Source organism: Neofelis nebulosa, chromosome 6, assembly GCF_028018385.1.
Source record: "Neofelis nebulosa isolate mNeoNeb1 chromosome 6, mNeoNeb1.pri, whole genome shotgun sequence".
In the NCBI taxonomy this organism is placed as follows: domain Eukaryota; kingdom Metazoa; phylum Chordata; class Mammalia; order Carnivora; family Felidae; genus Neofelis; species Neofelis nebulosa.
The window spans coordinates 48,525,156-48,542,868 of record NC_080787.1 but is presented as its reverse complement, the minus strand read 5'-3'; the positions used below and the strand labels follow the sequence as shown (position 1 = coordinate 48,542,868).

General features: G+C 47.2%; 1 protein-coding gene across 1 annotated transcript in view; it reads left to right on the top strand.

The window, feature by feature from the left end:
• Window positions 1–202: 202 nt before the first annotated feature.
• TNFRSF21 (TNF receptor superfamily member 21) overlaps window positions 203–17,713 on the top strand; it is a 70,412-nt gene continuing 52,901 nt past the window's right edge. Inside the window, exon 1 of the mRNA XM_058734190.1 lies at window positions 203–328. Coding sequence (XP_058590173.1) covers window positions 242–328 — 87 coding nt within the window. The 5' untranslated portion in view covers window positions 203–241. The remainder of the gene's footprint in view (window positions 329–17,713) is intronic.

The window sequence follows — 17,713 nt, the reverse complement described above, 5'->3', positions numbered from 1 at the left end:
GCCTCTCCCCGCCCGGGCGGCCGCGCGGCTGGGCAGGTGCTGAGCGCCCCCGGAGCCTCCCTCGCCGCCTCCCTCCTCTGCCCGGCTGCCCGGCTGCCGCAGTGCACATGGGGTGTTGGAGGTAGATGGGCTCCCGGCCCGGGAGGCGGCGGTGGATGCGGCGCTGGGCAGAAGCAGCCGCCGACTCCAGCTGCCAGGGGGCCACGCGCCCCGGGCGCCTCTGCGAGCCCCGGGCTCAGCCATGGGGACCTCTGCGAACAGCAGCACCGCCCTCGCCTCCTGCAGCCGCGTCGCTAGAGCTACGATGATCGCGGGCTCCTTTCTTCTGGTGAGCGCGCGGGGGGACCGGGGGCGGCGGGCGCGCGGGAGCCCAAGGCGCCGCGCTCCGGGAGCGGGGCGGGTCCCCGGGCCGGGGCTGCGGGGGTCGCGGGGTCCGCCCGGCTGGGTGGGGGTGGGGGTGGCGGAGCGTGCAGGCCGAGGGGAAGGTACCCGGGTCGTCTGGGGGAGCCACCGGGCTCAGCCGGGACTCTGGAATGAAGGCGAACTGTTTTCCTCGCGGTCTGGCTGCGCTGGAGGAGGCGCTAGAGGTGGCCCCCCGGCTTCCTGCGCATTTCGGGGCTTTTCCCGCACCTCGGGCCCCCTGTGCCCCCACCCCCTCCACACACCTGCACAGGCACCGGCCGCTGCGCCCTCCGCGTGGCGTGGGGCGGGGGCTGCGGGGCGGGGCGCCGGGGGCGGCGGCCGCCGCTGTGCTGCAGCTGCAGTGTCGTGTCTGGATGCTACCGCAGTGGGAGAGCGGTTCCGGTGCGCCCCGGCCGCCGGAGACCTAGGTGCGTCCGCGCGGTGCCTTCCCGAGCGGCGCGCGGGCCGCCCCTCCCCCACCTCTCCTCTGCGCCTCGGGTGGGTCGCAGTTTCTGGGTGCCCAAAAAAAGGACCCCTAGACCCGCTGTCGGGCGCCTCCGAAGCGCCGGCTCCCAGCCAGCCAGCGCGCTGCCACTTGAGTGGGGGGGAGGGGGAGAGACCCACATAAAGGAAGATGAATTGCTCCAGCCTTTCCTATCGCTCGCTTACCTGCGGCCAGGCAGGTGACCCTCCCTGCAAAGGGGAGCAGGTTCGTTCTTCACCCGAGCCGCATTCAGCCTCCAGGGCGTGTCCTGGACCTAGTCCTCCTTCGCTTACCTGGTCAAAGCCTGAAACCACCCTTGACCTAAAACTTATCCTCAACTTCCCCAGATCCCTTCCCCTTTCCAAATGTTAGAAGGGAGGGGGCGAGTCAGGTGGAAGAAAAATTGAGATCAAGCCCTTGAGCCACCATAAGCTTCCCATGCCTGTCTTTTTGTCTCTGGAGGGAGGACAGAGATTCTTAGCTGAAACCCAAACAAAAACAAAAGACAAGAGCCTATTTTCATGGCTGGGCTGTGTAAGGGAAAGGCAGGCTCGCTGTCTCCTTCCCGAAAAGGGCTTAATGGCTGGTTAGCCAAGATCTCTTAGATCCCAGGGCATTGCAGTTGCTATGGCCTGGGAATTCATCCTACAGACGCTCTGGTTCCCTGTGTGAGTGTAGGTTTTAAGGGGAAAAGAGAGGCTAAAGAAAAGTTTGGTGCTGTTAGCATTTATAATGAGGCAAGTCCCAGTCTCCTTTCAGCGTCTTTTCTGCCCATTAATAGTAATGGCAAAGTCAAGATCTGTATCCTTGAAACAAGTGGGAGGGATGCTGAGCATAAGGGGGTGGGGATGGGCGGCTCTTCAAGCAACGGACCTGGGTTGACAGTGTTGGTGAGGAGAGAAACCCATCTCGGCCCATGGGAACACTGACCCTAACATCAGTGGAGTTACATCAGTCCTTGAATTTCTCCATGCTCCTCTACCCACCACATGCCTGTTGGTCCCTCTGACATATCTGATTATTACATGCCCCACACAGTCCATGCCTAGGTTAAATCCTAAGTCCGTGTGATATTTCATTCATTTTACATTTGAGCATGAGATAGGTGTTTAAAGGAAGGTCTCCACATAATGAAAGTGTCTCCACTGCTTTAACCGTCAGAGAAAGAACCATGCTCCTTTTCTGAAATCGTTAAACTCAGTTTATCTAAAAATTGTGCCCTGGATTTGCAACGAAAGACCTGAGAATTTAAGTGTAGCTGTCTTTTTTAAAAATGAGATTTATAGGGGGGCTTAGAGGCTATCTCAGGCTGTTAACTCAAGTGAGAGTCCTTATTCTCCTGGCAACTAATTTCAGTCCATGAAATGGCTTGGGGTTGACCCAGTTGTCCTGAGGGTGACTGAGAGGGTGTACCAGGGGTCACCAGGGATTTTGCTCTAACACCCAACGAGGTGATGTCTTTTATTTTTTTCCCATCCCCACTCTGCAAGCCCCAGCCCTCAGGATAGGCATTGCTAATGTGTAAAATGATGATCTCATGATATTGGTATAGGATTATTTATCCCTTTGGAGTTCTTAGCCATGTGAAAATGGCAGACACCAGGCACTGGAGCCCAGCGAACCATGGCAGGTGCTCAGAACACTCGTGGGGGAAGTGGGGAAGTTAGTGTTCTACCCACATATTGCAGTTGGATTAAAAAAGAGTGCACTCAATAAAATATTCTTTTTATTATGGCTTTCAGTTACTCTAGTTTTTCAAATATCTTCTTTTTATGACTATAATTGTTATTGTCATCATTAAAAAATTTTTTTTCTAATGTTTATTTTTGAGAGAGAGACAGAGTGTGAGTGTGGGAGGGGTAGAGAGAGAGGGAGACAGAATTCTGAAGCAGGCTCCAGGCTCTGAGCTGTCAGCACAGAGCCCGACGCGGGGCTCGAACTCACGAGCTGTGAGATCGTGACCTGAGCTGAAGTCAGCAGCCCAAATGACTGAGCCACCCAGGCACCCCATTATTGTCATCATTTTTGACACTGTTTTTTCGGGATGACAGGCTAACTGTATGAAAATCTCATATCTCTTTAATAAGCTTTAAAAAAAACTTATGATACCTACATAACATACAATATCACATATATATATAAATCACTGTGTCAGGAGCTTTATATACCATATCTCATTTACTCCCAACATCTCTGCAAAGCAGGTGGTGTTATGCCCATTTTACAGATGAGGAAACCTAGGGCTGCAAAAATTTCATTGGTTTGTGCTGGGCCACACAGCTCACTAGTGATGGCACTTGGGCCGGGACCCAGCAGCGCCTGGCTCCTCGGCTCGTTCTCTTGCTCACTCCTGTGCCACTTTACCCATTTCACAACTCCAAATTGCTAGACGATGAAGTGTAGCAACCGAAGGCTCACCGGAGGAAAGTTGAGACTGGTGGTTTGGTTTGTTGCAGAGCATTAATGAGAGTTACACGAGTGCCTTTGGAAGAAAGTGTTCCTGCTCCTTGCAGTTCTGTTTCTGATGGGTTGAGGAGTCGGCGTGATATTGGAAAGTAAACCAGAAACTGAGAGATGAAATGTTATGTGTTCCAGGCCGAAAGTCTGGAGAGAAGTGAGGCCTTGAAGTTTGTGCCGTTGTTAAGGAATGCCCTACAAGGGCTTGCCCAGGAGGAAGGACACACTCACAGGGGTCTCCTGCTCTCAGGGAGCTTGCTTTGACCGGACAGATAGAATGTTGGCAGGGAGGCAGTCAGAAGACAAGGGAACCGTGATGGATAAGGAAATGAGGTCTGAAGTTTTGGAAACTGCTATTCTGCATGTATTACAAATTCCAGATAGAGGGGCATTCGTTCTAGGAGCCTTTTCAGCCGTGTGCCGGCCTAGAAAGTACCAAGTATTAATTAATGCCAGGGTCATTGAGACTGGATGTCTAGCTTCATGTCACCTCCTGCCCTTCGCTTATTGAAGTTAATCATCTAGCTTCTTGGCACTTGACTTTGGCTATTGGGCTAGGCATGCCTGGAGTGGTCTGGTGGGGCCTGAAGTCCTGAAGTGCTTGATGGCAAGTTCAAGTAGAACTCTGAACCAGAGCCGATATTATATCCAAAAGATTTTCTCCTTTCTTTAATATAACTTCCAAATCATAGAGTGGGAAAGTGGCAAGGGAAAGCTGGAGGGAAGACAAGAGCCTAGATTAGGGAAATTGATTTACTTTCCATGTTAGCAAACCTACTCTGAGCACCTGCTCTGAGAGAGGCACTGTACTAGGCAGTGGGAACCCAGGGGTGAGTTAGGATTTGGATCTTGCTCCTCAGGCACTGTTTCTGTGGTATGTAAAATGCACATGGCTATCAGTAGGGCTGATATGAAGTCCGTGGATGAATGTACTCAAAGTAATACACAACGTGTGATTGATGTTAAAATCTTTAGACTATTTTAAGTGACTTTGGCTTGTTTAGTTTGAAAGCCAGCAGAAGAGAAACCTTCCCAGGTCTCAGAATAACCTACATTAGCACTGGTAGGGGAAGTGACTTATAATCGGAAGAATAGGGAGGGCCGACTTGTACTGGAACGCAGGATTTCTGACTTACCCCGTGAATCTCCCATCCCCCTTGTCAAAATGTGTAGAATAGGATCAAGCTTTCTCAATCTGCACTGTTTCCAAAGGCATATGGCTGAATCTGCCTCAGGTTCAGTCCAAGACAAACAGACAAAAATCTACTGTAAAATAAAATACACGGGCAAACCAGATCAGCAAGAAAAAAATTCCTTGTGGAAAGTACACTACCTTAAGTTAAAGGAAAAAAACCTGAGACTAAATAGACATAGATCACCAACTGGCGAAATTATACGTGTTTTAGTGTGGCTAAATTTGCACAAAGGCTACCAAGCTGGATGTGGTCCAAACAGTTAATGCCCTCTTTTCCAGGACAGGTTGAAGAAGGTGACTTTCTCCAGGTATGCCTTATTGGATAGAGGCAAGTAGGCACGGCTTAAGGGGCTCTCTAACAGGTGGTCTGTGTACTTTCTGCACTGTAGATCAGAATGTGGAGACCTCACACTTCAACTCTGCCTTTGAGTCCATCTGTGAAAGTGAGGGGTGAAAGTGAGTCGTTGGTGACTCCATTGACAAGCTGCAAATTGGTTTTGTACTCCACCCGCTCTTTATAACACATAATTGGCTTGGGTAGACCTGATCGATCGATCGATTGATTGATGGATGCCAGGAAATAGATCGCCAGACTATTTAGGAGCCAGTATGAATTGAGTGACTTATCACTGCATAAATGGCAACGTCTGTTTTCCAGTAAACACTAAACACTGTTGACCCTCTTCCCTCCTAAACAGGCCTGGCAAATTCTGCTGAGGCCAAGTCACTGGCAACTTCCTGGAAAACTCAGATGCTTCTGCTCTGTGACTGGAGGAGCCTAGGGTATGTCATCGCCTTTGGGCATATGCCTGATGACCATTTGAAGCAGGTTCAGTCCGGGCCATCAGGCGCGGATATATGTGTTTGATGGAATGAAAACAGAAGCCTTAATAGGAGTCAACTTGTTCCCCCAAATTGGATTCGTGTTTAGCATTAGCAGGACACTGGGCTTTGTTGCTGCCGGGGTAGCAGCTGCTGAGCTTTGATTCTTTAGGAATTGGGGAGGGGTGCTAGATCATGAATAAATACTGGCTTTGTCCGAGTGTTTGTATTTGTCAAGTACCAAAAAATAAACAAGAGTCTGAAATTGGCTTCTCTGCTGCCACCTGGCTTTCCTACCACCTCCTGTTTCCTGGCCTGAGTCCAGGGGCGAGGAGCCCGGGCAGAGGTATAACCAGGGAGGAGCTTGACAGGTGTCAGTGAGTGTGTCCTAACCTTGGGGCTGCAGACAGGTGAGGCTCACTGATACTCGGGCTGTTGATTCAAAGCCGTGGTTTCACGGATATTTACGCTTTTGACCTCACTCTTCCTGAGGGGTGGAGAGTCCTCCTGGAATGGTCCATTCTCCTTGGATTCTGGCTGTTCCCCTCCCCCCACCCCCGCCCCCGCCCCGGTCAGCATCCCGGCCTTGTAGAGACCGATGCTTGCAGTGGAGGGAAAGTTTGCTCCAAGGGAGCTCAAGCAGGGTGAGAGTGGGCCGGGTATAGGTGGGTAGTCAGGACACTGACCTCTATAGCCCCATCTCCTCTTTAGAATATTTGGAAATTATGGGGGCGCCTCCGTGGCTCAGTCAGTTAAGCATCCAGCTTCGGCTTAGTTCATGATCTCACGTGGTTTGTGAGTTTGGGCCCCACGTCAGGCTCTGTGCTGACAGCTCAGAGCCTGAAGCCTTCTTTGGATTCTGTATCTCCTTCTCCCTCTGTCCCACCCCCATTCATTCCCTTTCTCTCTCTCAAAAATAAATTAACATTAAACAAAATTTAGGAGATTTGGAAATTCTGTCTAAGGCTTTGTTGCAAAGTAAAGAACAAAAGGAAAACAACAGAGAAGTAAGGGGGCTTTGTAAGCTACGTCATAGCAGGGGCTCTTTCCCCGATCTTATATCATTTTCCATTTGCCTTTTCACCACCAGAACTGCTTGGTGGGTCATCCGCTTGGAGCTGTATGCAGATCTGTTTTGGGAGAAGGAACCTGAGTTTAATGGATTTAGGAGGCAGGAGAGGCTTGCGTCCGTGAGTCCTGGAATCAAATGAGAGTAGCTGTGGATTCAAGAAGGCTTCTGCACCGAGAGCCCAGAGAGGAGGAATATTAATGACTGTGCATATTAATCATTGATGTGGATATTACTAAGCTCCTGTTTATTGACATTACCATTGACATCATGTTGAATACCTTCTACAAATGATCTCAGTATATCTTACAAGTCCGTGATGTAGCAGCATTAGCCCCATATTATAAGTAAGGGATTGAGGTGTGAGAGAAGCTATGGTCAAGCAATTGGCAAGTGGCAGAGAGAGGATTCCCATCTAGGCCATTGTGGCTTCGTACACACTGCTTTCTCGGCCAAGTTGTGGGTAGGGAACAAGTAACCTTCATATATTGGAATTTTGTTTCTCGTTAAGGGAATGATTTTACCTGAGAGTCGAACATTTCTCTTTCTCCCTGGCAAGCCATTCTGCCCTGTGATGGCACTAGGAAGTTTAGCCAGAACAGCTGATTATAAAGTAAGAGCAACCTGTATGTGTGTGTGTGTGTGTGTGTGTGTGTGTGTGTGGACTGAAAGTGGACGGTCGATGGTGCCATGGTTAGGATGGAAAGATATTCTTGCAAATTGAAATGTTATAACTAGGGAATGGATGCCTTGCTTTCCTGCGCCTTGGGTCATTTTGACAAATATTTGCTTAGTGAGTAACGGTGTGACATAGGTTCTGCTTAGCAAGTAGTTTTAACTCACTTTTCCCGAGAACTTGAGGACCTGGTAGGGTTTTCTTCGCTGCCAGCCTGGTTATTTGTGTAGGATTAGTGCATGGGTTTGCCTCATCTGTTAGTAGTATTTACTTCAGTAACTTTGCAGGTCTCTTAGAAACTGGTTGAACTCCATGGTCTGCATGGTCCTGTAAGTCATGTGTTTGTGTGTGGTTTCTGACACTCACTTTTAGCATTCTCTTAAGCGGGCTTTTAAACATAGCTCTTCCTAGATTGTAGATGCTGAGTAGACTAGAGAAAGGCCAAGGATGAGGAGAAGTTTAACCATTGGTTCTGGGAAAGAGGTTGGAATTCTGGTTTCTCAAAGAACTCTTGAGACAAGACCATTATCTGGTTTCATCCTAGGTATGGCCAAGTTGGCTTCACCAGGATTAAGAGAAATGGGCCGGGGAGGGAGGAAAAGATTCAAAGGCAAATGGTAACAGGTTTCCAGAATAATTTAACTGGTTATCATTCACTTTTTGCTCTTCCTTTACTTCTAGGAGTCCAGGATCTCGCTCTAAACTAACCATTCATTCTAGACAGGCTGGAGGGTAGTTGGGTCTTGAGCTGCATCTCAACACTTTGAGCTACAACTGAAGGGTATTTGAGTTATTAACAAAGGACATTTTAAACTTAAGCAAATTGACTTGAGGAACCAAGTGGGTATGGATTTCTCTTCCCAATTCATATTTCTTCTTCGATATACACACATTTACGAATAGTTAAAACTAATGTATACATACTTGCTTGTATCCTGCTTTCCTTTGTGCATCTATCTTATCTGACAGAGACATTTTCCTTCATTTAATAAATATTTACGGCACATTGCTAAATTGCACTGCAAAATGTCAGGCATTGCTAGACTTTGGGTGTGATAGTAAAAGGCCTTTCGTGGCCTTTTACTCCTTCCCTTTTGGAGTTCATAGTTTATTAGGGAAGACAGGAAGGGCGATGTTCTGAAAGAGCACAAGGAAGAGGATGCCAGTGAGAGGGAACAGCATGTAGAAGGGTCCAGAGGTAGGAAGGAGTCTACATGTTCAGAGTGTAGGCAGAACGCCATTGCAGCTGGTGCTCAGCGAGTCGGGGCAAAGGGAGTGTGGGCTGAGGTTGAAGAGGCAGGCAGGGGTCAGGTTGGACAAGCCCTTTAAAGATGTGAACGTGTCAGGATGTCGCTGGGCATACAGTTGTAAGCAACCTTGTAATATGATTTTAATGAGATTTCTTCAAAAAATTTTTAATGTTTATTTTTGAGAGAGAGAGAGAGAGAGAGAGAGAGAGAATAAGTGGAGGAGGGGCAGAGAGAGAGGGAGACACAGAATCTGAAGCAGGCTCCAGGCTCTGTGCTGTCAGCGCAGAGCCCGATGAGAGGCTTGAACTCACGAGCCATGAGATCATGACCTGAGCTGAAGTCAATTGCTAAACCAACTGAGCCACCCAGGCGCCCCTTAATGAGATTTCTTTTAAAGATCATTCTGGTGGTTCTGTGGAGTAAGGCTTAGAAAGGGGACCTGTAGGGGCGCCTGGGTGGCTCAGTTGGTTGGGTGTCCGACTTCGGCTCAGGTCATGATCTCACAGCTCGTGGGTTCAAGCCCCGTGTCGGGCTCTGTGCTGACAGCTCGGAGCCTGGAGCCTGCTTTGGATTCTGTGTCTCCCTCTCTCTCTGCCCCTCCCCTGCTCATGCTCTGTGTGTGTCTGTCTCTCTCTCTCTCAAAAATAAATAAACATGAAAGGAAGGAAGGAAGGAAGGAAGGAAGGAAGGAAGGAAGGAAGGAAGGATGGAAGGATGGAAGGAAGGAAGGAAGGACCTGGAGATACAGGAGGGCCAGTTGGATTCTTTTGCAGTTAGTTCAGGGGAAAGACTGTGGTTCTGGGGTCGTGGCAGGGAAGATGGGGATTACTAGATAGATTTGAAAGATTTTGGAGAGGGTTTACTGACCATGAGATGTGAGGGGGCAGGAGCTGAAGGAAAGCATGACAGCTTTCACTCGGTCATCAAGCCGGACTCCCTGGTTCCTGAGTGGAGTCTTTGGTGGTCTGACTACTTTGAAGGGGAAAGCTGGGGGAGGGGTGGGTGGGCTCGGAAACCCAAAGTTTGGATGTGTGTTGGTAAGTTTGAGGTGCCTGTGGTTCATGCAGTTCCAGCCTTCCCGCCTGCCATTTTTAAATAGCCGTCTCTCCTCCGGTTGGCCATGTGTTGAGCCACCCTGCCGTTGGTGGACGCTCGGGTTATTGGCATTGTTCTGCAAGCGAGCAGCACTGATGAAGTTGTCTCTGTACAGACCAACCGCTCTTTTTCCTTTTGGGTTGTTCCCAAAAGTGAGGTATATTTGGGGTGTATTCCCCAAAGTGGATTGCTGGGTCACGGGAAATGAATGAACCGTTTTATGGCTCTAGCTGCATACTGCCAGATTTGTCTTTAGAAAGACTGAATTAATTTAAAGTGCCACCAGGAACTTAAATATAAATGTGCCTTCTATCCCACAAGGCTGCCAACATTGGAGTTTATCATTTTAATTTATTTATGCGGCTTTAATATAGATATGTAAGGGTCTTTGGTTGCCCACGTTTACATTTCGGTAATTGCTAGGGTGTCATAAGTTTGTCCATGTGATAATTACCTTTGTAATTAATTACTCATGTTGTCCTCTGTCTCAGCTGTTGGGTGGAATTTATGTTAACCTCGTTTGCATTCATTTGTTACATTTTTGGTTATAAGCTTTTGTTAGCTGTGTACGGCACACATTTTTATGTTCTACTTTTAACATTATATTTAATAACAAAAATTTAGGTGAGTAAATTCTTAAACCTCCTCTTTTTTGTGTCCGAGAGTGTCTTTGGTTGTCATTGGTTTTGTTTTAATAGTCAGAAATGGATCTCTTTACAGTCGGGCTCAACCGACTATTCTGACGGCTTTGAATTTTATGCTTGATCTTTTTAACGTCAGGTTAGCTGACTTTTCTGGTCTCGAGCAGCACGTTGGTGGTGGAAACTGCGTCAGTGTGTTCTGCGGGGTGTTCATCCATCTTGCGTGAGTGAAGGATTGTATGGCCAGTTCCCAAAAAAGTTTGGGAAATGCCGGATTCAGCGAAGTCACTATTTTCTGCAGCCCTCCTGCAGAGCCTCCTGGAGCCACAGCAGGCTAACATGAATTGTGCCTCTGGGAGGGCTGCCATCAGGAGTATTTCCTAAACTTTTAGGCCAGGGGTTGGTACACTTTATCTGTAAAGAGCTAGATAGTGTTTTTTTGGCTTTGAGGGGCATGTGGTCTCTGTGGAAACCGCTCAACTCTGCTTTTGTGCTTTGAAAGCAGCTCTGGGCAATACCTAAAAGAATGGGCGTGGCTGTGTTCCAGTAAACCTGCATTTGTGGACACTGAAATTTGAATTTCAAATTTTCATGTGTCACAAAATTTTATTCGTCTTTTGATTCTCACCCCAGCCACCCACCCCCACCCCCACCCCCCTACGCCCGCAACTATTTAAAATGTAAAAATCATTCTTAGCTCGTGGGCTATAAAAAAGCAGGGGACTGGGCTATAAAAAAGCAGGGGACTGGCGGGAGTTTCCTCCCCCGAGTTTCAGACCCGAGAGCATGAGCATCCTGTTAGACCAGGTCAGGGAAACTCATTCTGGAACATGCTTGCTGAAATTCTGCTGCTCCGTTTGTCTGAAATACACTTTATTGAAAGTAAATCCTTTCTCCTCTCTTGTGTTTTCTCGTTTGCTATGTATTGTTTACACGTTAAACCTTTTTTGAAGTGTCAGTTGGCCCTTGTTTGTCTCTTAACTCCTCACCGTGCACTCTGTATTTTGTTTTCTGTTTGTTTTTTGTAGCATGCTCCAAGGCTAGTAGGGAATGTTTTAGGATTACAGCTTTCTAAAATCTGGTATCTTTTTAAAATTAAAAAAATTTTTTTTGTTACGTTTTATTTATTTTGAGAGAGAGAGAGAGAGAGCATGAGCAGGGCAGGGGCAAAGAGAGGGAGAGAGAAAATCCCAAGGAGGCTCCATGCTCTCAGTGTGGAGCCCACTCTGGGATTCAAACTCCCGAACCTTGAGATCTTGACTTGAGCCGAAATCAAGAGTCGGACGCTTAACCGACTGAGCTACCCAGACGCCTCTAAAATCTGGTGTCTTTAATGCACTTCTCAGGAACTGGACATTTGCATTTTAATTGGGGTGTTTTAGGAGACAGTCTAATCCCAAGGGAATGAAGCTACCATATAGTAATGTGATAAGTAGAAGGAGTGATGATTAAAATAACTAAAATATCCGGGGGGCTGACTTGTGTCTCGCGTGTTACACCCGCTTTATCTGTATTAACAATGAATCCTGAAAACAGTCTTGGGAGAGTAGTTCTCGCCATTATACCGATGGGGACACGGAGACACAGGTTGGGTCACTCGCCAAGATCCTACAGCCGGGACCTGGTGGAGCCAGCCTGCAGGGCACATGCCAGGCTAAAATAGGTCTTGTTTATGCTCTCCTGCCGGGACCGTTGCCCTGGCTGGTGTTGTTAGTGTTGCCTTGGTTTATATGAGGATTCTATAAATGCTCAGGGAGCGCAGAAAAGTGTTTCCCCTAAACCTTGACCACTGTCTTGTTTATAATGTGGCTTCCCCATGTAGGCGGGGGTCCTGGCCCACGGAATTAGCCACTGGCCTAGATGGAAGGAACTGAAATCTGTGGTCCAAGGACTCAGTGCTGGGTGCGGGCACTCCTCTGCATTGCAGGTTCCAGGCCAGACAGCATCTGGGTTAAGTTGTGCCTGTTTTTTTCCTTTTCCCAGTATGCCCTGAGCTCGCCTCCTTCCAGCCCTGGAGTCAGCACATTCTAGCCTCGGTGTTTCTTTATATTCGCCGACGTTAACAGCAGTCCCTGCTTTTGCCCTAGCAACAGAAGACCTTTTTAAGGCAGCGTAGATAATAGGGAATGCAAGAAGCTGACCAAATTTATATAACATACCTGGGAACAGATCTGTGTTTTGTGGAAGCTTTGTCCTTGCAGCTTTCCTCTTCATACCGTTCTTTTTCCTCTTCAAATTTGGAGAATTCCCAGCAATGTCTGCTTCTTATAAATTTGATGTGACCCTCATAATAAAATGGTCAGAAATTCTGGGGGTGCCTAGCTCTGCCTGGCTTTTGCCTTTTGAGCATCAGTTGGCAGGCTTTATGGTCACCATCTCAGGAATAACTTGCTTGCCTTGTCTTTGTTAGAGTATCACAGTAACTGAGATCCCTCTTAAAATAATAGTTTGATGTGCCATTAAACATTTTCTCTAGCAAACTCAAAAGCAGTCTTCTTGCTTGCCCATTGTGAATAGGCAGAAGTCTGTCACTGCCTTGAGCTTACTCATTTTCCATGAAAAATTACTGGAATTTGATCCAGAGCAAGAATGGCATAAATACATTGTACAGGTAAACCGCAGGGGATTTTCTTTCCCGTTGGTTTGAAGGATGAGGTCATGGGATAAGACTTGTTCAAGATTTATAAACATCAGCAATCTGACCTATGTTTGCACATCTGGGTGCTTCTGGTCCTCAATCTCATCCCAGTGCCCTAGAGGAGAAGTGACAATAGGACCGGTGTGATGTGGGCCACCAAGGTGAGTGTGGCAGCCTTGGGGGCCTTTACAGCTGGTCATTTTGGAGCTGCCTCTTTCCTCTTTTGCAATTTGGTTTATCCTGGGGTTTGCCTTTTGGCTACTCATTAAGCATTTATAGCACTCCCACATCCTGTACGGTGAGGGTTGGTACACTGACATTTGGTTATTTATCCATTATGGCCGGTGAAATCAGCATCCCGGATAAATGAAAATTTCCCAAGAACTGAAGTTTTGACTAGGATGGAACATAAATAATTTCTGAAGAATAATCTCATTATACCTCTCACAAATCCAAGTCTCACATTACTGTGATTTTTTTTTTTTTTTTTTATAAAAGGAAGAGGGATGTTTTAAATTCTTCATGACATCCGGTTGTCATCGCAAGCGCCCCGCCCAACGTAATTCTTGTACATCAGGCATGGTTCTGTTAAAACGGTCATGTGTCCTTAGTGTCTTTGGAGGTGAAACAGACTGTGTGCCCGCCCACCGAAGGCTGCCAGACTTGGATTCTGATGGCTACATTGTGGAGGCCTTTTGGTTTTCTCACGTTGGCTCTCATACCTGTGCTCCAGCAGCCGCTTCTGTATCATCACACTGTAATTTGTTGCTTCTAATTGTTTATGGTCTGCACATCCACTCATTGAGTCAATAAACACTCGTCAGGTATGTCATGAATCGGGTACAGGCCTTGAGGGCTTGCGTTAGCATCGGTATGTGAAACAGACTCTATCCTTGTCCTCATGGAGCTTGTCCAGGTGGGAAGGCACACCTAAACTTGACAGATGTACCACTGCAAAATTATGGGTTTCATAGGAAAAAAGGGGAGGGGACAACGTGAAACCTGATTTAAGTTAGGAAGAGAAGGGCAGGGATGATATTGCAGAGGAAGTCCGATCTCTGTGAAAGATTTTGCATTTCATCCTAAGTCGTATGTGAAGCCACTGAGGTGTTTTTTTTTGTTTTTTTTTTTTAAGTTTATATATATCTGAGAGAGAGAGAGAGAGAGCATGAGCAGGGGAGGGGCAGAGAGAGAGAGAGGGAGACAGAGAATCCCAAGCAGGCTCCGCACTGTCATCGCAGAGCCTGATGCGGGGCTCGATCTCACGAACTGTGAGATCGTGACCTGAGCCAAAACCAAGAGTTGGCTGCTTAACTGACTGAGCTACCAGGCGTCCCTCGAAACTATTGTTTTAAGCAGGGGATAAATGGATCAGATTTGGTGTGTGTCAACAAAGGAAGGCAAGAACTCAATACTGATTGTTAGACTGAGAGAAGGTCTGAGGGTTCTGATGAGTGGGCTCCTGGTCCCTGCGTTTTTTGACATTTCCTTTGACTTCTCAGACCAGGTATTAGTTGGCTTTTTTCCTGTAAAAGGCCAGATAGTAAATATTTTTAAGTTTGTGGGCCATCTGGTCTCTTTTGGAATTAGCCGGCTCTGCTCTTTTAGTTGAAAGCTGCTATAGGCAATACCTAAATGAATGGCTGCATTGCAGTAAAACTTATTTACAAGAATAAGTAGCATGTGCGATTTAGTTCGCTGACCCCTGGCTCAGAGGTTGCTTTGTTTATGATTTCCATGGTCGTCATTATTGAAGTGGTTCAGCAAGGAAGGAAATGCAATCCATGTGGTTGTCCCTGGCCTTGAGCTGCTTATAATCATTATGGGAAGATAAATATATACACTTATGAGGCCATCAACAAACATTACCAGCAAGATGTAATTAGTCACCGAAATGAAGACTAGAAACAGGAAATGTGATGAAGAGCTTGCTCATCTGCTTGGAATCCTAGACATAAGAGTAATTGTAAAGCCTTCGTGGAGGAGGTGGAACTTGACCTATAGCCGCAGACAGAGTTGAATATGATCTAGTACAACGTACCTAATTTGACACACACGTGAGGCAAGGTCCGACTGATCTTAAGGCAGAACCCGGACAAAAACACGTCTTCTGTTTTCTAAACCTTAGTGCACATATCCTTTCTTATTCAGGTCTGGTCTTCCCACAGGCTGACAATACTTATATAGTAGATTCATTTTAATAGGGAGTGTGAGTGGGGGGAGGGGCAGGGGAGAGACAGAGAGGGAAAGAGAATCTCAAGCAGGTTCCACACCTGCTTGGCTCCGGGCTCGATCTCACGACCCTGAGATCATGACCCCTGCCAAAATCAGGAGTCGGACACTCAACAGACTGTCCTCCAGCTTTGTAGCTCAGATGGGTTTTTGCCATTGACTTTGGAATTGGAGGAGATCTTAGAGGTCCCTCAAGTGCAGTGATTTGCAAACTTGTTTTAGGAGTAATCCTTCCTTCAAATGAGTTCTTACTCAGAGCCCCAGCCCCCTTAGCAAATTGGTAAATCAGAGCTGCTGTGTTTGGGGCAGAAATGGGGAGCTCAGAGCCCTACCTCCTGACCTTGCCATGGCCCACAGGTGCACCCTCCTGGCTTCAGGGGCAGCCTTGAGAACGGTGCTCTCAAGTCTGATATGAAGATGATTGATTTTTTTTCTCTCTCCTTCCATAGGTAATTGTTCACCAAATCTAGCTGCTATGACCTCTCGAATCCATTGCCTTCTTCTCTTTCCATGGTCACCCCCTTAATCCCAGCCACCCCTGACTTTCACTTTGGCTTTCACCTTTTTTCATCCATTCTCCCCCCAGCCACTTTCCCCCTCTACTCTGCTGCCAGTTAAATTTTTTATTCACAAATGTGATTATATGTCCCCCCCCCCCCATATAAATGCAGAGTGACTTCTCATTGCATTTTGGATTACGATCAAAATTCAGAGCCTCTCCAAATTTAACTATGGCCACTGTGTTGCATTTGAGGTAGAGCCACCTAAACTTTTTTCGTTCTTGAGCTAAGCTTTATTCTGCTTCAGGTTTTTTTAAAGTTTATTTATTTTGAGAGAGAGGGAGAAAGCATGCAAGCAGGGGAAGGGCAGAGAGGGAGGGAGAGAGAATCCCAAGAAGGCTCTGCACTGTCAGTGCAGAGCCTGATGTAGGGCTCGATCCCACAAACCGTGAGATCATGACCTGAGCCGAAACCAAGAGTCAGACGCTTAACCGACGGAGCCACCCAGGTGCCCCTCTGCTTCAGAATTTTGCTGTGGGGCTCCCTCTGCCTAATCCGCCCTCCCTTCCCCCTGCGCAGAATTAAATTCTGCTTCTCTGTCCTTTGGAACGACTCCAAACACTTCCATAACATCCCTGAGCTAGGAAGCATGTGCTAACCTCCCCCTCACGGAAACTATCTGTGTTTCTCCTTAGTAGTAATCTCAATTGGAATTAAGTAATACCTGATGTAATTCGTTGTTTCTGTCCACCTTGCTTTAGAAGGTGCACTGCATGGGGCTGGAATGGAGTTCACAGGGCTCCGTTGTCAACCGGTGACAAGGTGCCTCGTATACACGTAGTAGGTCTTCACTACACGTTTGTCCAGTGCGTTCAAGATGCCTAGTTATGCACAAATCTCATTTCTAGCGTTCAGTCCGGGTGAGATGCTGAGGCATCATTGTTAACTCCGTGTGTAGGAGCCAGAATTGCCTCCTGTAACATGAGGTAATTGAAAGGTCCGTTTTTAGAGCCCCATTGTCTATAAAGTGGGTTACTTAGTATAATGCAGTTAAAGAGCCCCGAGCTTTGCTTCAGTTAGAAATCTGACAAATTATTCTACAGGAACAGAGAACTGAAACATCTACTTAATGAGTGGCGAAGAGCAGGGGTGCAGTGGGATCTGGAAATGGGTTTTGTGTGCCGCCGGAGGGGTGGGGACCTCTGGTAATTCGGTAGTCAGGGGCTGATGCATCCCTGAGAAGGGTGCACCCTGGGGAGTGAAGTGAAGCTATAGAAGACAAGCTCCAACCCCACGCCTGGACACACACACACACACACACACACACACACACACACTGCTGTTCACCACTATGCTTGTTCTGCAGAGCCACCCTGGAGTAGATGCCTGGCTGACTGTCTAGCCTTGCACAGGTAGGGGCCAGACTCAGAGCCCATACGTTGCACAGCAAGGTGGTGGTTGTCCTGACCACCTCTCTCTGGCCAGATCTCCCGTATGTTCTCTGATTTATCTCCTTTACAAAAGTGTAATAACCTGCCATTTGGGTTGTTTATACATCTTTCAAACTTCCAGAACATTGTGTCCATCTAGAAGCGCTTTTGCACTTAGAAGCTACATATAAAGGAACTTGGAGCAACACAGAGCAGGGCCACTTTTGCGACCTCTTGGGTCGGTCCTTAGTGTCAAGGAGATGGGGACAAGATTTGTCCTCATGTGCTTGACAAATGGAACTTGGGCTCCACACGATGGTGATGGGCTTTCTTCCCTCAATCTAATACGTCTGCAATGCTCAGAAGAGTGTGGCTGGGCTGATTTTGCAAACAGAATGACCAAGAAAAGGAAAGAAAGCCAGAAGCAAAAAGGGGATGATAGTAGAGAATTTATCATTATTAAGCAGGAGATTCTTTTTCTTCACAGTCCAACCTGCAGTTAAGTTTCTTACCAAGAAAAATCAACCACTAGCTCTTTTTTGTGTGTCTCAGATTAAAGAAACGATGACTAGATTCTCACAAACTAAAAATTTGTTTTCAGTATTGTTGTTTAACTGGAGGTGGCCCTGGGTGAGAGTAAGGGATGATACTTTTGATTCAATTAGTTAAATTTTGCAGTGGAGGGGAACTGAATCTTGGGTTAAGTTGCAGGGTGCTAAGGAGACAGGAATTCTAATCAATTTTTGAAAAAATTCTGCTTTCATTCTCCTAGTTATTGGTTTTAATTTAGAAGGAAATTGCCCTGATGGGTATCTGGTAGTT